The 20,569-nt window shown below is 38.6% G+C and overlaps 2 protein-coding genes across 3 annotated transcripts in view; both read left to right on the top strand.

Moving 5' to 3' along the window:
• The window catches only part of LOC131690680 (growth hormone secretagogue receptor type 1-like), a 78,675-nt gene extending 66,304 nt beyond the window's left edge, over window positions 1-12,371 (top strand). The window contains exon 7 of the mRNA XM_058976606.1: window positions 11,879-12,371. Within this exon, the coding sequence (XP_058832589.1) occupies window positions 11,879-12,000 (122 nt within the window). The 3' untranslated portion in view covers window positions 12,001-12,371. The remainder of the gene's footprint in view (window positions 1-11,878) is intronic.
• A 242-nt stretch (window positions 12,372-12,613) lies between these two features.
• On the top strand, window positions 12,614-19,954 carry LOC131692613 (lipase member H-like). 2 transcript variants are annotated; one of them, XR_009306023.1, is made up of 6 exons: window positions 12,614-12,771; window positions 12,834-13,205; window positions 13,263-13,468; window positions 13,536-13,719; window positions 14,171-14,380; window positions 19,867-19,954. XR_009306023.1 is itself a non-coding variant. In XM_058979772.1 (5 exons), exons 1-5 carry the CDS (start codon window positions 12,662-12,664, stop codon window positions 14,253-14,255), a joined length of 957 nt encoding a protein of 318 aa, XP_058835755.1. In that variant the 5' UTR covers window positions 12,614-12,661; the 3' UTR covers window positions 14,256-14,431. The 2 variants fall into 2 exon arrangements, 1 of the variants encoding a protein (XP_058835755.1); XM_058979772.1 differs by lacking the exon at window positions 19,867-19,954 and having other exon boundaries at window positions 14,171-14,431.
• Window positions 19,955-20,569: the final 615 nt, after the last annotated feature.

Below are 20,569 nucleotides of genomic sequence, written 5' to 3'. Positions count from 1 at the left end.
CTGCTCACTGCAACGGGAGCCAAATGGTGACGTAATAGATGAAGACAAGAACCAAGAGGAGAGTCGAGAGTTAAATCAAAGCCAAAGCTAGAGCCATTTCAAGGACCAAGTGAGGCTCCACGATAGAGCAGAAAACACAACGAGCCCCCCAGCGAAGTGATACATCGATGTGGTTCCGTGAGGAAGAAGGGCGAAAAAGAGTAAGCAGTGTTTTTAGTGGTTAGGCACGAAAGTAACTCGTGTGTACCAATACACTACTGGCCAGGCTTTTAAAGCTTTTCAAGCCTCACTATAAAAAAAGACATTTTCCGATCTCGATGAACTGAGGCGAATGAAATATAACGTTCGACCCTGCCCTGTGTCGGGATTAGGTTGACGAGTTTCAGAATGATGACATAACTTTTCTAAATGAGAAAGGAAGAACTAATAAGAAAACATCTAACCGCGAGGCCCGTCTTAGGAATCAATAAAACAAGGTTGTCGGGCCACTTCAAAGTATATTGAAAGTTTTTTAACAAAAGCATATGTGCTACCATCAAAACTCTTCGTCCGTTGCCTGCTGAAACGTGACAATCACCAATTTTCTTTTCAAACTTCGATCAAAAATTGGTAAGAGAATTGTATGTGTCGTCCGCGACTTTTAAACAATTTTGGCTTTTAACCCTTTATAAGGCAGTGGCAACTATATTGCCACCTTTTCGTTTCGTTCATAACGCAGAAATATGAAGTGAGAAGTATTCTAATCTTATGAAATCTACTTGTTAGGAGTCTGGCAACTCTTCTTATTACTTTTTATTGAGACACAGTGAAAAGTGTCAGATTGGTGAAGAGTTTTTTGAAAAAAATGCGGCGATTTCCTTTTGGATAATAAAATTGGCTCGATTTTGAAAAAAATACTCTAGACCCTATAAGTTGATGATGCAAGTTTGTAAAAACAACTTCTTTAAAAAAAATTGGTTTATGAGTGGTAAAAATTGCAAAGAAAAAAAAATTAAATGAATAAATGAATGTCTGTAATCTGTGGTCTCAATTTTCAACTTATTCTCAGAATCCAGGGGTTATTTACTGTTAATCAGGTAATAACCAGTAACTCACCTTAATAGACCTTTCTCGTCCGACCTAACCCCCTTTTTTCTTATTTTTATTCAAAAGACTATACATTTTTAAGAATATTTCCGTTGAAATGAGGCTTTTTAGAGCTATCGTGATTTTTTAATGATTTTTTTAAATTTGAAAAATGCAAGAATGTTGAGTATTTTTTTCACCTTTGAAAGAATGGTGGGACTCAAAATGTGTGTTTGGGCAACACTGTTTTGTATATTTTTGCTTGAGTTCCTGGCAACGCGGCAAATGAAGTGGTGAGTCGCGGTACAAAGTTCATTGGTTATGTAAACAAACTAAAGTGAACCTCTCGGTGGAGAACATTGCATGATAATGTTTAACCTCATTTTTTGACAGTTCAGAGAGATTGTTTACATGGTCTTGGAATTTTTGTTGATTCGATCATAGTATGAGAAACTTGGTTTGGTTCGCTGCTAAATGTTAACACTTTCCAAACAAGGTCGCTCAGCTGTAATTTTTTATGTGATGTCGGCATCATACATTGTTCTGTTAAATTTAACATTTTTACTTTTCTTGTACATGATTCATTGAAAAAGTAAGGAATTTCTAGCCAAAAATTTGAAACAGGCCTACTGCCAAATGCAAACAAACCGAATTTTCATGTTCTCTATTAAAATCCTGGGATAGAATCTGTGGATAGATGTTTTCTTTTTCTTTTTTCTGTTCATTTTATCTCTTGTCTTGCATAGCCACTCTTTCTTCCTCACATATTTTAAATGGACTGGATACATTTGACAGTTCCCCCTGACTGCATTTGACGGTTCTCTTTGGCTGCATTTGACAGCTCCCCTAGCTACAATTGACATTAGGTTTTTTCGTATCCACACTAGACTGCCCAGAAAAATAATGATTTTTTGAAAACTAATTCGGCCCACCCCTGAGTCGATTCCTAGTCCCACCAGGAGTACCTGCTCCAAATTTGAAGCAAATCGGATAAGTCTAGCTACCGGACCAACGTGCCTGAAGTTTGTATGGGATTTTTAGACTATTTACATGGAGAAAACCGACTAGCTCGCATTTTCGTCGCTAGGTGGCACTGTATTCATCATATTATCACTGCAAGTGAAAATAAGAAAGATAATTTAATTCTCTACAACTTTGTCGAAGACTGCCAGTAAATCCGGCTTTGTTGAAAGAAGTTATTAAACTTTTAACGAAATGATGTCTGAGTCAGTTTTGCATGGGGCGTAGCAGCGCTTGGTTGTGTATCAGTACGCGAATTCCACGAACTATTCATTTTTGTGAAATAATGGTTAGATTTAGCTGAATAGTATGTTCAGAAGAATTGTAGTACATGATACGTGTTATGTTTTGGTTAAACAATTTTAGTTCCACCTGCGGCCACATAGAGGGCGCTAACACTAACTTTTTATGGAAGAGAGATAGAACATTGAGATGTTCGTAAGAATTACTGAAAATTGCCTGCTCTACAACTTTGTAGAAGACACCTAATTCCTATCTCCATCCGTTGAAAAGTTAGTGTTAGCGCCCTCTATGCTGTACCAGGTGGAACTAAAATTTTCTAACCAAAACATTACTCGTATTATTTGCTATAATTCTTCTGAACGTGCTATTGAGCTAAACCTAACCACTATTTCACAAAAATGTTTAGTTCGTGGTAATCGAGTGACGATACACAACCATACACTGCACTATGGTCCCAAAGCTGTATTTAGGAAGACAAAACTGTTTGCGTCTAAACCGTTGATTTTAGATATATAGTATCTTCGGCAAATTTTCTTAGAACTTTCTTGCCAATTTTTTTATATTAGCTGAATTAGGGTGGTCCTTGTGGTTAGGGTGTTCAAAGTATCAACTTCTTAGATATGTAAAATTAAGCTACATAATGTTCTACAAAGTTATAAATCAATCAACTTGAAGCAACTTTTCTGAAGAAACTATGTGACTATCTCTAATGGTTCATGTGCTATGATTTTTGCAATATTTAAGGTAGGGTGGCTCTTTAAAAATTGGTTTTCTATTAATATCTTTTTATGTGTTAATTTCTCGCTAATACTTTGTTCTAGAGGTTTTTAGAACTTTTGTAAATACACATTTTTGCTGAAGCAATGAAGTTTCTATCTCTTTTGTTTCCATAGTGACAGGCGATGTTCAAAATAAAAATGGTTTTTTTTTCAAAGCTATATATGTTCCAATATTGCAAATGGATTTTCAATATTTTAATTTCATTTGAAAGATCGGAACTTTTCTAGTTTTTGGTGAAAAAATTGCGAGAGCGTTATTTCTGTAAAATAATTAATTAATTTTTGAAAATGGGGTATTTTTCAACAAAAATCGTTCATAACTTTTCAAATATACGAGATAACAACTTTGTTACTTCAGCAAAAATATGCGCCATACAAAGTTCTAAAAGTGCTGCAAACAAAGTATTCACGATAAATCAATGTATGAAGTGATAAATGAGAAATAGTGGTTTTAAGGGGTCACGTTTTCATCGCTCAATCTCTTATGGTACAATCAACTGAGAAATAGTCAATATGTGTGATAATACCAAAAATCACAGAAAATCTATTGACATCTATGTGACACTACATTCTACCGTATAACTACATGTTAGTGTGAATTTACAATAGTGTTGAAAGCGTACTATAGTAAACTCTAAATAAAAGTTATCTATTACGTGGCCAATGAAGCAACCGTCATGCATTATATATGGGGAATTATGCTTTATGAGTTATTTTACCAGTTCTCGGTTAGCGATTTTCAGACCTCTTACTTTTATTTGTTTTGAAGTAACAAAAAATTGAGAATCTTTCCTTAACTTACCCACAGCCGTCATTATAGTCGATAATTAATTTATAGTTTCGAACATTGCATGAATGTTGGAAAAGCATACAATAATTTCCGCTGCTATGAATAACAAACTCGTTTCAAGATTTTATTTTAAGATAACAATACGTGAACTAAAGCATTTTCTTTCTAGCACTCGTTTTGAGCACTAGTCCAAACCAAAAAGGATTTACTTAAGTGAGCATAGATAACGTTTGTTGGCCGATTTAGAATTAACGTTAGTTTGCAGCTAACACTACTGTTAATCCACTGTACCATTTAGATGTACGGTAGACTGTTCTTTGAAAAACGTTTACAAATCCAATAGAATTGCCATGACATACGGCACACAATAACTATTTCTCAGTAATCAGTACTATAAGAGATTGAGCGATGAAAACGTGACCCCTTAAAATCACTATTTCTTATTTGTCACTTCAGACATTGATTTATCGTAAATAGTTTGTTTGCAGCACTTTTAGAACTTTGTATGGCGCATATTTTTGCTGAAGTAACAAAGTTGTTATCTCGTCTATTTGAAAAGTTATGAACGATTTTTGTTGAAAAATGCACCATTTTCAAAAATTAATTAATTATTTTACAGAAATAACGCTCTCGCAATTTTTTCACCAAAAACTAGAAAAGTTCCGATCTTTCAAATGAAATTAAAATATTGAAAATCCATTTGCAATATTGGAACATATATAGCTTTGAAAAAAAAACCATTTTTATTTTGAACATCGCCTGTAACTATGGAAACAAAAGAGATAGAAACTTCATTGCTTCAGCAAAAATGTGTATTTACAAAAGTTCTAAAAACCTCTAGAACAAAGCATTAGCGAGAAATTAACACAGAAAAAGATATTAATAGAAAACCAATTTTTAAAGAGCCACCCTACCTTAAATATTGCAAAAATCATAGCACATGAACCATTAGAGATAGTCACATAGTTTCTTTAGAAAAGTTGCTTAAATTTAATTGATTTATAAGTTTGTAGAACATTATGTAGCTGAATTTTACATATCTAAGAAGTTGATACTTTGAACACCATAACGACAAGGACCACCCTAATTCTACTAATATAAAAAAATCGGCAAGAAAGTTCTAAGAAAGTTTGCCGAAGATACTATATATCTAAAACCAACGGTTTAGGCGCAAACAGTTTTGTCTTCCTAAATACAGCTTTGGGACCATAGTGCACTGGTAGGCCCCATGCAAAACTGACTCAGACATCACTTCACTAAAAGGTTAATAACTTCTTTTAAAAAATTTGAATTGACTAGCAATCTTCGACAAAGTTGTAGAGAATTAAAAAATCTTTCTTATTTTCACTTATAGTGATAATACGATGCATACAGTGCCACCTAGCGGCAAAAATGCGAGCTAGTGGGTTTTCTCCATGTAAATTGTCGAAAAATCCCATGCAAACTTCAAGCACGTTGGTCCGGTAGCTAGACTTGTCCGATTTGCTTCAAATTTGGAACAGGTACTCCTGGTGGGACTAGAAATCGACTCAGGGGTGGGCTGATAAAGGACATTTTTTTCTTGTCACTCTAGTGTACAAATCCTTATCCATCATCCAGAAACCAATCGTTTTGTAGCCCAATGCTTGATCTTGCGATTCAGCATATGTCACCGGGTTTTACATCCAGCGCCGATTGGTCAATGTATGAACCAGGTTCCCATTGTTCCAATCAACCTCTCCAACCTCTTGAGTTAATATTCTTTCAAAGAGCATCGAAAGTATTCAAGTAATGTAAATTTTAAAAGTCCATGTAAACAAGTCTTAGGTAAACAAGCACACTGAACTGTCAGAAAAGTGAGGTTATACATTTTCATACAATGCTCTATGTTTTTAACAGGTATATGAATGAATCATTTCAGCATCAGTGATGCCAGGTCTATTTAAACAATAGCCTGCAGTAAAATATAAAAGTCTGCAGGTTGCTACAAAAATCTTCAATAAATTTGACATAGAAATGTAGTATGTATATATTTTAAATTATCAAAAATGTTGAAGGCTGGTGTATAAATTGGCTGGCATAGACTTTGTTCTGCTAAATATTTGTAATCTGCAAAAGATCTGCAGTGAAAATTCAAAATCTGCAGATTTTCTAATATATATGCAGATCTGGCATCCTTTTAGTATTCCCCACAGGAAATTCATCCAAATGGTGTAAAAATACGGGGAAACAAGGCAAGATAGGTATTCAGAATATGGGGTTAAATGAGCAGCTTACACTATTTTTGATTTTTTCAATAGTTAGAGGTACCAATTCATCGCGGCAATAGGTAGTAACGAATTGGGGATAAAAAAGGAAACATCTCATTATATAAAATTTTTTGACGAGAAAGGTCTATTTCTTTCTGAATTTCCGATCCAGCTCGATTTGTCTTTATATTTCCACCAATCTCGTTGGAAATACATAAAACATTACGAAGACTGACGTTTTCTAACAGCGGTACGGGCGGTACCAAGGATATTTTCAAAACAGTATTTTATTACGAAATAAATGTAAATATACTAAACTAAGTGAAAGAATCATCGATATAACATCCAGTAATAGCCCCAAACTCTGGACCTTATAAAGGGTTAAACAATTTTGAATAATTTAAATAAAATGTTATAAATTTAAATAGTTTGTTTTTAAAAAGTCTTAGATTTGGCCAGGAAATAACGATACCGATACTTTATGATTCAAGATTCAAGGTCCGATTCCCGATGACATTTACTTTTTTTCACTTTACACGTCCTGTCAGAGGTTACTGCTTGCACACATACTGCCGTACAGCGCTGGACGTCCTGGAGTAGCGAACAACAGCAGCATCGTATGGGACCATTCAAAAGTTACATAACGTTTTACGAGAGAGGGGTTACGAAAAATTCAGACATATGAGGGAGGGGAAATCAGCTAGAACTTTACTTAACATATTTTACTGAAGAAACAAAAATAGTAATAGGGGTAGCGAAATAGAGAAATTTGTGACAATCTGTTACATGGGGGAGAGGGAGTCAAATTTAGGCAATTTTTGCATTACATAATTTATGAAAGGTTCCAGCAGGAAAAATGTAGGCAAAAATAACACAGCCGTAGAAAATGTAGGCAATTTGCATCCTTGGATGCGACACTCTTCAACAGTGGCGTAGTAAGAAAATTTTTCGAGGGGGGGGGTATATGAATATTTTTGTGTATGAAAAATTGTTCAAAAGCATTCAAAAGGGTTTGGGTAGTCACCCGATCCACTAATACAACTAATCTTGCACGGAACCTTATTCCTCTCCGGCATTACCTTACGGCATTACTTCGTGAAGAGATTTTTTTTATGTGCACAGCACACACTCCTATCCAACTAGTACTTTCAGTAGGGTTCCTCGACACACTACCAGTTTTCGACCATCCACATAACGTGGCAATTTCTGTATGGTGGTAGGAAAGCTAGCTGTTGGTCTAGAATTAGTACTCTTCCCCTACGGGCTAATCTGGGCGGAAAACTTCAGACTGTCAATTTACTGAGCTCTTCAGTTCCCTTGTGCCATTTAGCTCCACTTCCTCATTGAGCTTCCGACTGGTTCGCGAACTACTCGGTCTAGTCCCCGACGATGGATCTAGCCTACTCCGACGAAGAGTTTCCCGGCGAGAGAAGTTCGAAAGCAAGCCAACCAGCCAGGTCCCGAGGTCAGTGCGGCGATTCGGGTAGATTAGGGCGTCCGGTTTGCTGGAGGCCCGGCCCGACTTTTGATGTCTCGTCGCGGTCTACGCAATCTAGTTTCCGGTGGTGAAACTGACTGTACGCTGACGGAGAGTTCCCCGGCGAAAGAAGTTCTCCCGATACCGATTTTTATTTGGTCTCAGTACCACAACTTCTTGAGCCCTTTGGCTCCGTGACCGGTGTAATTTAAGTTCTCTTCTTGGACCATTTACCACTACTTCCTTCATGAGCCATTCAGCTCCTCGACTTGTTCGCGAAATCGTCGGTTTAGTCCCCAACGATGGACCTGACCTACTCCGACGGAGAATTCACCGGCGAGAAAAGTTCTCCCGAAACCGAGCCGTTCAGCTAGCATGATCTACCAAGGTCAGTTCGGCGATTCCAATGAAGCAAGGTGTTCGGTTCACTGGTGCCCCGATGACCCACGACTGGTGGTGTCTCGACGCGGTCTACTCAGTTTAGTCCCCAGCGGTGAATCTAGCTTACGTTAACGAAGAGTTCCCTGGCGAAAAAAGTTCTCCCAATACCTATTCTTCTTTGGTTTTCGCTATTTTTCCATCCGAACAACAGGTGGGATGCCGTGGTCGGTCTAGCGATTCTGGATGGAGCGTGACATCCGGTTCGCTGGTGTTTCGACGACTCATACTCGGTGCTCTGTTGCAGTTGTTATTCCTGCGGAGAGTTCCTTGGTGTTGATTGCTCTCCCGAAACCATTGCTCGATGTTCATCACGCCGTTTACGCTGTAAGACGGTCATGATCTACATCATAACTCTATTTACTGCGTTCCACGACTTTACGTCGCTTGTCATTCTGTAGGCTACATTATCCGGGTTGATGTCCGGTCCTCCCGTTTTAACCTCGGACATTCAAAGACCACATGCTCCAGTGTCTCCTCGACGTTCTCACACTCCGGTCACAGTGGTGACGTTGCGTATCCGAACCGATGAAGATACTTTATGAAGCAGCCGTGGCTTGGTAGGAGCTGTTTCAGGTGGAAGGTAATCTCTCCGTGCTTTCTATTGAACCACGTCGACAGTTTTGGATGAGCCGGTAGATCCACTTTCCTTTCTCTGTATTGTCCCGTTCCTGCTGCCACGTCACCATCGAAACGATTTTCATCATCTTCCTCACGTTTCTGACGTTTCATTGATTGTAGCACCTCCGCCAGGTTGATGCAGATGGGGATCATCTCGGCGATAACGCATACTGCCTCCGGTACGCATTCGCAACTCGTACGACCAGTAGCCGAAACGTCCTCGGCTGGAGCCCCATATCGCAGTATCGATGACGAAACACTAGATAATAGACCGACATTTCGCAGGTGTAATCAACCTGGTTGTTAAAGCTCAAGCAGTCGTCGATTATCACTCCCAATTGCTTCAGTGCACACTTCAATCACATGCCATTCGACGGTGATCTGTATCCGCTGAACTGCTTTGCAGATGCTGACCAACAACACATCCGTCTTGTGGTGAGCTATTTGTAGCTTGACTCCGTTCATCCTGCTCTCGGTCGCATCTATTGTCTCTGTCGCCGACACCTCCATTTCTTCAAGTGTCTCACTCATCACCGTCAGTGACACGTCGTCCACGAAACCCACGATTTTCACTTTCCCGGGCAGCCGCAGTGTTAAGACCCTATCGTACATCCCGTTCCAAAGAGTTGAACAGAGAATGGAGCCCTGAGGAACGCCCGCTGCGACTCGCATTGCCTTCTACCGTTTGTTAGTCTGGTACAGCGGTATTCTACTCTGGAAGTAGCTTTTCAGGATCTGGCTCATTCTTCTGTGCAGCGCTGCTACATTGGGCTATACGAGGCTGGATGGCCCGGTTACTTCCCTGACTTTAGCAGCACCATCAGCTTCTGTCCCTTCCTGATTTCGGGTAAATTAAGACAAAAGACTTCAGCAGTAGCATCCTAAACATGTCCGGTATGGCATAGCAAAAATTTTTTTTTTGATTTCTCGCTATGGGGATTTCCACGTCGACAGGTTTGGATGAGCCTTCCATTTACCGGTAACGAATGTATTTTTATTTTGTTCCTAAGAATTTTCCACGCTCAGCAAGTTACATTATATGAAAATTAATTGAAGAATAATAGAGATATATGCACGAAAAAATCATAAAATTTAATATGAAAGACTGAAGGCCCTTATAACCCCAACTTCTCGTATTCGAACAAAGGTCAAAAAGGTTCCGTTCGATTTCTGAGATTTTTCACATTAGAAAAACTGCAAAATAAGTATGATTTGCATCACGGAGCAGAAAACAATATTAAAAATTGGGGATTTTGAAGCCAAAATGATCCAGTACCCCACTTTCCCGTATTTTTCTAGAAAAGGTATCTCCATTTAAATACTGATATTATTTCCTTTAAAAAGAGGTATAAATTGTAATTTTCTGTTTGCTACTTAAAAAGTTGTAACATTTGAGATATTTTTCCTCCATATTTTTCGATAGTACCAATTATCCAAATGATGTGAAATTTGTCATCTGAGCTGACTTTGACATTTGTCACACTATGAGAGGGGTTTTGAGAATTCAGAAATTTTGGAATTCCAGCCGGACCGGAGGTTTTCTTTGATTTTAGTCACTTCGAAGCTTCTTTGAACTCGTCGTTAGTCGCTTGCCATTCGGCTGTGTTACCTCCTTCTTCTTCACCGTACGGTGTCGGTGACCAGGTAGTCCAATCGTGCTTCCGGAAAAGACCCTCAACGATAATCTTTAGCTTACCCGGACATATTTCAGCTGGTGTCGATGGGCCCTCATCTTCGTCATGATGACTCAGTGCACGTCCCCAAGGGATTGGCGTCTAAAATTTTTAAAGAGACCCTACCTTCTCGAAACGTCGCTTACGCTCCTCTCTCACTCTCCGATCTTACGCTCAGTGCCCGCCTTCTCGCTCTAAGGCAAGCAGCGTGCTACACGCAACGTACTGAGCTACTCATTTAACCAGTAAGCTGCACGCCGTCTACTGCATGGCTCCAGTTTTCGTGACATTGTAACGTCACAAGCCATCACAAGCCTTCTTGTTAGATCAGCCGCATTAACGTACTTGATTCCACTGTTCGCCGAAGTGACGCAACAAAGAAGTTTGGTTAAAGACTTTCGTCTTCCACTTTAGCTTGCCAATCGTCCTTCTCCATGCTGCAGCAGGGTTCCATTGGCCGATGCGGTAGCGAATCGCCTGGTGATCGCTATGGGGATACTTCTCGAACACTCTCCAGTCCATGTTCGCCGTCAGTCAAGGATTACAGAATGTGGCGAAATTTCTCTTGGTACCGATATCCGTTTTGTCAACCAAAAGCTCCCAGTTTTGTCACGATACCAGGAGCCATTTGGCTCCTCGCTTCGTCGCGATTTACTCATTGTAGTCCACGGCGGTTGAGCTAGCCTCCTCAACGAGCCGACAGGTTGGTGTCGAGGTCTGTCGCCAATTTTCACTACAAGGAAATATTTTCACAAGATAACTTTTGCAAATGAAACTGTGGGAATTCCAAATGGGGGGGGGGTTGTTCCCAACCCCGCCCGCTACTATGCAACTGCTCTTCAATGCCTCTAGCTGCAGCAGTAGACTACCTGCGACTTACTGTCGAAACTAATACTTAAAACCATCAACACTTCAAGTGCGAACGCCCTCACTCTCTGCAACCGCGGTAAACAAATGTGTCTACCCGAGGCTTGCTGTCGATGTACCTCTTTCCGAGGGTTCTTAAATTTCCACCTTAAGGCTGCTACTCATTGATCACGCCTCCGATTTGCAAACAGTCAGCCGGTATCACGTTCCTGCTTCTCTAAAGCGTATAGCGAATTCTTGAGGCACGCCACCAAGCCAACCCAACCGTTTGTAATATTCCTATTCTCTTGGGAACAAAATCTCTTCAATGTAGGTACAACCGCCTCAGCTGGTAGCAAAAACTAAAATGATTGGCTCTCTTTACAGTTATTTTCATGATTCGCTTAACTTCCTGCTGCCTAAATGCCTACTTATTAATTGAAACAAGAAGTTAAACAGGAAAAAAATCCAATTAAAAAATACTTAACTGAAAAAGCAAAATCTTAATAGAACCAATTTATGTTAATAAACAATAGGAACTACCTGTAACTGAATTAGAAACGTTATGTAATTTATTAAAATTATTTAAAATACCCTTCACATCGTCTTTTCGTATCACTTGGTGAAATCACAGAAAAGCTTGAATTTAGATCCGTTTTCAGATTAATTCCCTTTGTTTATTTTTCCTTGCACGGCAGAAATATTTCGCAGTTCCGGTTCACTGCTGCCCCTCAAACGGACCAACACGGCTCAGCATCGTACGACGATGGGCTCCTGGAGAGAACTCTCGGATTATCCATCATCATTCGGCCACCCATGACGGAGAAAATCGAAGATATTCTGTCCCCAGCCAAAAGAACGAAATTCGAGTCCCGAGCAACAGCAGAAGAGCGAGGCACAACACACGGTCTTGTAAAGAAATCATTCCATTCCTCTGGGGCAGCTTCGCCCAGCATATCGGATAACTTTGGTTGGTAGCGAATGTAACTAGAATCGAAAGAAAATATTTGGTGACAGTCAGGATTAGTTTATTTTCGTGGAAGGCGAGATCATGAGAGTCCAAAAGGGAGCGGTTTCTGTAGCTTTCATTCATAAGAAAGGTAACAATGTGATGATTATTATTACTGATTTTTCTATTTTGTCTAAATAAACAACAATCATTATTAGCTGTTATTGCTTCTAAAATATAATTTCCAGCATTATAAAAAATGACAGTGGGTGTTTCATGGATTGGGAAAACCGGCAAAGTTTTTCGCATGCGATGGGACGTCGAGAACATTCCGAAACCTCAAACATGTACATGTATGTGTGAACATATTCTCTAACGTCGCACGTTCGAAGCACGAACGATGATGACAATCTTAATTTAAGTAATTTTGCACTCAACTCATCTCGTGCTCACTTCACTTTCTGAAGTAAGTTTTCCTGGGGTTTAGTTGATGAAAACTTCCGCAGTGGGAAGCTTCTAGTGCAGTGAAACAATGGAGTTTAGAGTATTTCTTCTATTTTCTTTGTACCACATATCGGTAGCGTTCGAAAGTGGCTCGTACGCCAGGGAGCTTTCCGAAGTAAAATTGTACTTCTATGCAGCGTGAGTACATTTCCACTGTGGGCTGGTACCATGATGAATAACCGCAATCCATTGCATTGAAGGGATTTATCCAAGGAGATTGATATCTCGACCGCGGAGCAGCTGCCACAGTACGATGCGGAAAAATCGCTGAAGGTTTTGATTCACGGTTGGAATGCGGATCGTAATCAAATAGCAATGGTTCCAGTGCGAAATGCGTACTTGGTTCAAAACAGACACAACCTGCTGGTAGCTGATTGGGCTAATGTTTCCGGTCTTGCTTACCGATATGCTCGTGAGATGGTGCGGCCTGTCGGTTATCGGATTGGAGCGATTTTGGGCGAATTCATACATCGGAAGGGGATCACTTATGACCAGATGCACGTTGTTGGACACAGTTTAGGAGCGCATATTGCAGGCAATGTGGGAAAATATTTTGGCGGGAAACTGGCAAGGTTGGTTCTGAGCTTTCTGATATTAGTGGAAATATTGAATAAGACATACCGTTTCAGAGTAACGGCACTCGATCCGGCCGGTCCTTTGTTCGTTCGTCGCTCTGTAGACGCTGTCAGCAGTTCGGATGCCCAATTTGTTGATGCCATTCATACAGACGGGCTGGTGCTGGGCGAAATCGTTGTCCGAAGTCATGCTGACTTTTACCCAAATCGAGGAATTCCTAGCCAACCTGGCTGTGATGTGTTGGATGTCGTTACATTACGTATGATTTATTTATTGCTCTTTGAGAACAGGTAGATAATGGACATTATTATATTTTTATTTATTAGATGCCTGCAGCCACTACCGGTCGACGGGCTTTTTTGCCGAATCGATTCTGCTCCCGAACAACTTTTTTGCCTGCAAATGTGACCTAAAGGATATTCTCGATAATCCTGCTACGGATTGCGTCTGTGAAACAAGGCAGAACAACTTGAGAAACGTTGCTGCGATGGGTGAACACGTGGATACACGGTAAGAAATGGAAAGGGATTGTTGGTCGAAGATGAAATGATTATTTTATTCACGGTTATTATTTTTGTGTTGTGGGCGTGCTGATATGCCTTGGATTATATATTTTTCATGAACAATATTTTTGAAGAAGCAGAAGTTTTATGTAGCAAAATTGTGGCCAATTGCTACTGACTTCATTTCCGCTGTCATGCTCGCTTTAAACTGTCCCACCATTTACTTCGGTGATTCAAAGTTCGTCTCCATTTTGAGTCCTGCTAGATCCAGTTCACCCTGCTTTTTCTACCGTTCTCTGAGAACGAGTGTAAAGGGCGTTTCGAAAACGTAAGGTTTGGACTTAAAGCGTTGAATCTGCAGGAAAAATACAACTTGTTGTCCCGTATTAGAATTTAAGAATATGGAAAAAGCACCATTTTTAATATATCGATTACTGTAATTCCATCTCTATTCACAGCGTCCGGGGAACTTTCTATCTGGAAACTTCTAATGTACCGCCTTATGGTCTAGGAAACAGTATATTTCGTCAGAACGAACATTAACGGGAAAATCTTCTTCTATAGCCCTGGAAAAGGTTGCATCAACCCATCGAACCAAATAAACAAATGTATTGAAATAGTTCGGTAAACTCACCTAATGATCTCTATTATATTAAAACCTCATATTGGTAAGTTAATTGTTCATTGATTAGTTTAAATTTTCAGGGTTATTCACCGAATAAAAATATATTTCGCATATATGGCTATGTTTTTTATACAGTGTATAAAAAGGTTATCCACCCTTCCTCGAAATTGTAAATTTATCAATTTTTGCATCACTGTCAGATTGTTTAATTGAGGTATTTCCAATACCCTGCTAAGACTTTCATTGTGCATCTTTTTCACATTACATGAGTATGTGATTTTTTTTATCCCAAGGAAACAACAGATGATAAAAAAGAAGTTTATTCGCCGTAAGTACACCCAAAATCCGACGGGTATGTTTCTATTACTTTTGGGTAAGATTCTATTGTCTTTTCGGTAACAGACCACGCAATTGCGCATTGCGGTATTAAACTCATATTCCCGCAAAGGTAGTAAACGGTGGAATGACGAATTTCAGTTGCTGTTCATGTATGCGCATCACACAATCAAACACTTTTTCAGTGTGTGTCAACCTCGGCTCTTTTCGGATGTAGGTTAATTCGGTCGATTTCTATGATAGTACTAGTACCGAGTCAAACCAACCGGAATCCTGGCGGATCTCTGACCAAATTCAGGCTGGAATCTGCCCCAATATTGGCAGAAACCAGACAGAATTACGGATTTTTTTACTGGGTAGGTTGGATAATGGAATAAAAAGTTTAGGCGGTTTCCGGATCCGGCCTAGCTGCCAGATCCGAACCTCCCGCATCCAGACCAGTGCCCAGATCCGAACCAGTTCCCGGATCCGGACCAGTACCCGAATCCGGACCAGTACCCGGATCTAGCCCATCCCCTTTTCCCCTTACCAAGTCTGGACCTAAACCAGACCCAGACCTGGTGCTTAGATCCAGACAAGTGTCTGGATCCGGACCCTCGGTTCGGATACGTGGATCCAAACCACAGGTCTTGCTTCCCGAACATGTCGGGAAGGACTGTTCATGTTTTGTGCAGTCGCTACCTTGCTGTTAGCGTCCGTGATAGAAAAGAAATTTCAATTTAACACCAGCCGAAATACCCCACCACTACTCCGAGTCGTTTTTTTCTGTCTGCTTTGAAGCTAGCCGTATGTGAGCCGATCTTCAAATACGGAATGTGTCGTGTAGAGAAAATCGAACCTCGTCGTTGTCCTCATAGTGTTCACTTCACTTGATGCGCAATACAATGACAAGCGAAGTGCTACACACTTCCACACAATCCGACGCGATAATATTTATTGAATAAGAATTGATGAAACATGAGTGCGACGCAGAAAAGATTTGAATGTGTTGGTATTGCCGTTTGAGGAATTTTTTGTTGTGACCGTTTTAGCATGAAACGTCTTGCTATTTGAGCAATTTTTTCTTAATACCGTAAAGGTATTACGTCCGAGTTTTGGGTGTATATTTTCGTATGTATTTAACAGCTACTGTCACTTTTTCGAACGGAAACTTCGAATATTACAGTTTTTTTGCCGTTTAAAACATTTTGAAACCAAAAGTTCAGTTATAACCTTTCAAAATGCCCAAAAGTCCTTAGTTATCTTTGAATATCCAAAAATTGATGGTAGAGTAACATTCACTACCGGTCAAAAGTTTAAGTTCACTAGCTTTTTTTTTTCAATTTTACATTATTGAGTGGGTTTCTTAGTAGACTTTGTCAAGCACGTGCTTCTTGACTGGTCAGAGTATAGGAGGGGGTTTGACGCCTTTGGGTGACGCATAGATCACAAACATACTTGTTATGACAGTTTGTATTCTTTCGATGCGTCGAGCACATAATACGTGTAACATCTTAGTGCTGGGAGAGCTCACTCCAAAAATTATATCCCAAATTGTTTTTTACATTTCTTATAAAAGAAATGTATAGAATTCGCTCAAACTTTCAAGAAATTTTCCGAGGCCCGGAGGGCCGAGTCTTACATACCAATCGACTCAGCTCGACGATTTGGGACAATGTCTGTGTGTGTGTGTATGTAACGGACAAATTCTCATTCGTGTTTCTCAGCAATGGCTGAACCGATCTTATCCAAACCAATTTTAAATAAAAGAGCTAAAAAACAGTATGAACGCTATTAATTTGTTTTCGATTCCGATGTTTAGTTTCCAAGATATGAATGTTTGAATGCGTAAAAATGGCGTTTTTTGCAGTTTTTATGAATTATCTGCCGAAATTGACAATATAGATTAACAATTTATATGTTTTAGATAGCTTTAACGAATACCTTTCGAACAAGCTATAGATTGTTGAAATCGAACTATTATCAAAAGAGATATTTAACATGTAATCTATTATTAACGCCAAAACGGCTTATTTTAGGTCAATAGTATCTTCGGAGAATATAATGGAGGCAATATGCCCTTTCTTTTGGTATTGTGCTTTTGCTGATTAATCACCCTATGAGTGAGATATTTTCACAAATTTTCTTGGAAGTGATTATATCGAAATGATGTCTTCAGCAAATTTGTAGCTCTTACTTTTGCGAATAACTTTACTGAAGACTTCAAATATCTATTTTGAATACTTTAAAAGTGATGGCTTGTTGTTTGTGGATTACTCTTTGTCGCCTATTTATTGTTCAATATAGTAATAATCCATTGAAATAAGCCAGACAGTATTTCGATAAAACGAATTTTGTATTTCATTTTTGTATCTACAACCGCTAGAAATAATCACCGAACACTTCCAAGTTGTCTGGAAGGAACTTGATAACTTATTAGTGCAAAAATGTTCATTTGTGCCAACCTTCTGACTGCAATTTTTCTAACTTATAACCATCGGATCGATCTGAAACATATCGGAAAATGAGAAGCGAAATAAATAACTCCAAGCAACGGCGTAGCCAAGAGAAGGCTTTGGGGTTGACCACCATACAACCACCGCCCCCCCCCCCCCACCACACCCAAAAAAATATTGAATTGAAGTTGAAAATTTATTGATGCAGACTGATTTAATTCAATATTACAATAACAATTATCTAATCCGTAGTTTGATAACCTATTGTTTTAAACATCATGAGGACTTTTGATAAATTGTCGGAATGGGGTCCTCCTGATATGTAACTGATCTATTGGTCTTGATTTCACAGTTGTCTAATAGCATCAATATCAAATTCCTACCTGAAAACATTCCAATAGAAAATTGCAGAGTTCTGTAATAAATCATAATCCTCAGATTTATTTTCAAATTGAGCTAGTTTTTGTAGAGATGTACTGTAATAAGGGTCTTTATTTAATAGGAAGCGAAGTTAAAATTGATTTAATGTCTATGAAACATAGAACAGCTCACCAAGAAAAATGCATAACTTTCAACATTTGCTAAAAATGTTTTTGCCTTTCTCATTCACTCTAAAATTCGTCAATCTAATCCCGACCCGGAGGGCCGAGTGTCATATGCCAATCGACTGAGTTCGTCGAGATCGGAAAATGTCTGTGTGTATGTGTGTATGTGGAATAAAATGTGACCTCTGTTTCTCAGAGATGGCTGAACCGATTTGCACAAAGTTAGTCTCAAATGAAAGGTACAATCTTCCCATCGGCTGCTATTGAATTTTTTATTGATTGAACTTCCGGTTCCGGGGTTACGAGTTGAAGAGTGCAATCACGCAGCAAATTCCCATATAAACTGAAATGAAAATTTTTCAAAATCAAATTTTTATTTTTGATGCCAAATGACTTTAAAATGCATGAAACATTGAGATGTTTGACAAAAATTGACTTTTTTAGACTTCGGTACATTTTTGCCTTTCTCATATAGAAAGGTTATGCAATCACTCTAAAAATCTTCAATTATACCGGCCCGAGGGGGGTATGCAGTGAGGGGTTGCCACTTTAAAATTAAAACTAGTTTAAAATTTCTTAAGAAGTTGAAAAATTTCGGCAGGACCTGGACCTCCCGGATCTTTCTCCATGATCTGCCGCTGGTTTCAAGCGATGTTTCAGTTTCACATAGTATCTCAAGATCATGTCTGTCGATCCATTGAATGTATGTGCAAATCGTACTGAACATGTAATATTCATTTCCACCATTGTATTGAACATAACCAGCCATGGAATCGTAGTCTGGACAAATTAGACAAGCACAATTGCACCACTAGGTGGATTAAAACAGGTTTTTATTTTGGGAATGCGTCGAGTTGAGATGAAAACGTAATATGATTAATAACGAGGATAACAGTTTCCGAATGTAGAGACAAATTTATGAGAAATGACGATTTCCATTCGACTCTAGCAGGTCCTGATCGATTTTGATGAGGATTTGATTTTTGTTGTATGACCAATTATATGTATAGGTCAAATGTTCAAAAACAGTAATTTAAGGTCAAGATAACATCATTTTGAAACCGCCAATTTCGGAGGTTTAGTATCTTCGATGAGTTTTACAAACGTTAAACAACGCATCATTTGATAAAATAATTTTGACGGTATATCGTCCAAGAAGTATTTATGGTGAATTTTCTCAGGTTAATATTGATGACTACAATAAAGTCTCAAAAATTTCGCTAAAGACACGAACTCTGTCACTATTTTCTGAAAAAAATAATTCTGCATAATTTTAAAACTTCAAAAATTACGGTTTCGGAATTATGCCGTTTGGACAGTATGATCGATTTTCACCAAACCCCCACCAAACCGAATTTCTGGCTACGCCGCTGACTTCAAGTAAGTAGAAACAAAGTCGTTCTACACTCGTTCACAAGAAACTTCTTCGAATGCTGAATATCTATTATAATACATTGAAACCCAGATTTTATCAGCCAAATATGAACATATGTTTGATGGGCTCTAGCAGACGAACAAGACTGAATTCGAGTAAATCCTTTCTTGAGCATGTTTCCTTATCATGAAGATGGAAATATGCAAAAATAAAAAGTTCATCATAATCAGAAATAGTTATCAGACTACATCAAGGGACGGGAAGAGTATTTTAACAGCTTTAGTTTATTAAAAGAAAAAAAATTGCCCGATTTAGTCAATGTCCCCATTTTGTCAGCCTAAAGTACACCATGAGATTGATAAAAATGGGTCTTTATTGTATGTATTATTCACTGTGTTTCACATTAATAGACACATTTCATTTTTGGTTGTGGTTTGGTTTTATTGCATCGAACTACAACAATTTTTAGGTAGTTTTCAAAGGGTTATTTTATAGACTTCTTCCAAAATTTGGCGAGCCTATTCCAATTCGTATACCAATTAATTGGTATACTTAAGGGTTTATATGTTGCAGATAGAGAAAATACTGAAATTTTCAGCTTTTTTCCTACACAAATTACGAAAGCTTATTAAACAATTTTTCCTAATAAGTTTCTGAAAATTATAAACTATTTGAATTTTTTAATAGTTTTATTTTTGATTTAACCGCGATTTTTTAATAAATAGTGACCATCGCTTCACAACGTAGTCTATTTTTCATGGTTTGCGGTGAGCACGATCTCTCGAATTGCTGAACTGAAAATTATGGAATAGAAATTAATTTTTAGTATTCTTTACAGATTTAACTCGCCGCTCAGAACAGCTCTGAATTAGACCCGCTGGTGCCCTAAGACGATTTCGCTAGATTTTCATGGCACTGTGCACCCAGTGCATTAACGCAAGTGACAGAAGGTTATCGAAAAGTTTCATGAAAATGAAAATTCCAGTAATGATGATGATTTTCCCAAACGGTTCGTTTTCGAGAGGTTTTTATTTGTTCGTTGACATTAGGATTAGCGATAATAATTCAAATCAAGGATACTACTGGGAAGTCACCTTTAGAAAAAGTCGATGTCAAAGTAAAATTTGGAACTATGCACGCATGCACTTCAGAGATAGCGTGATATCAGAAGCTGCGATTTCATTTCAACGCTTTTTTGTGAAAAGGGCGATACTTACAAATGTAAACCTATGGCTTTTTTCATACATGCGAATGAGGGCTTTGAAACGCAACAAATTAACCTAAAAATTTTGATTCTACGATATTACTTTCTTAAACTACAGCAAAAAAATACAACGGGCGAAACTGTATTTTTGTTTGCTTATTTAAAGTTTCGCTCTCCACGCTCCATGCAAACAAACAGGGCGATACTTACTTTAGAGGCGAAACTGTTATTTTCGTATTTTTTTAGGATTATCAAGCTGATACCTGAGCTCTGTAAATAGTAACAATGATCGTATTGAAAAAAAAATACGGACGAAATCGGTGGTGTAGAACGGTAG

The sequence above is a fragment of the Topomyia yanbarensis genome, chromosome 3, assembly GCF_030247195.1.
Source record: "Topomyia yanbarensis strain Yona2022 chromosome 3, ASM3024719v1, whole genome shotgun sequence".
NCBI lineage: Eukaryota > Metazoa > Arthropoda > Insecta > Diptera > Culicidae > Topomyia > Topomyia yanbarensis.
The sequence above is the reverse complement of the archived record's forward strand: the minus strand, read 5'-3'. Positions and strand labels throughout refer to the sequence as shown.

Excerpts from the sequence above, each read along its gene's own strand:
- LOC131692613 (XM_058979772.1), top strand. The coding sequence starts at position 12,662 with ATGGAGTTTAGAGTATTTCTTCTATTTTCTTTGTACCACATATCGGTA. Across the intron at positions 13,469-13,535 it reads GTTGGATGTCGTTACATTAC|ATGCCTGCAGCCACTACCGG; the intron begins GTATGATTTATT and ends TTTATTTATTAG. Across the intron at positions 13,720-14,170 it reads GGTGAACACGTGGATACACG|CGTCCGGGGAACTTTCTATC; the intron begins GTAAGAAATGGA and ends CTCTATTCACAG.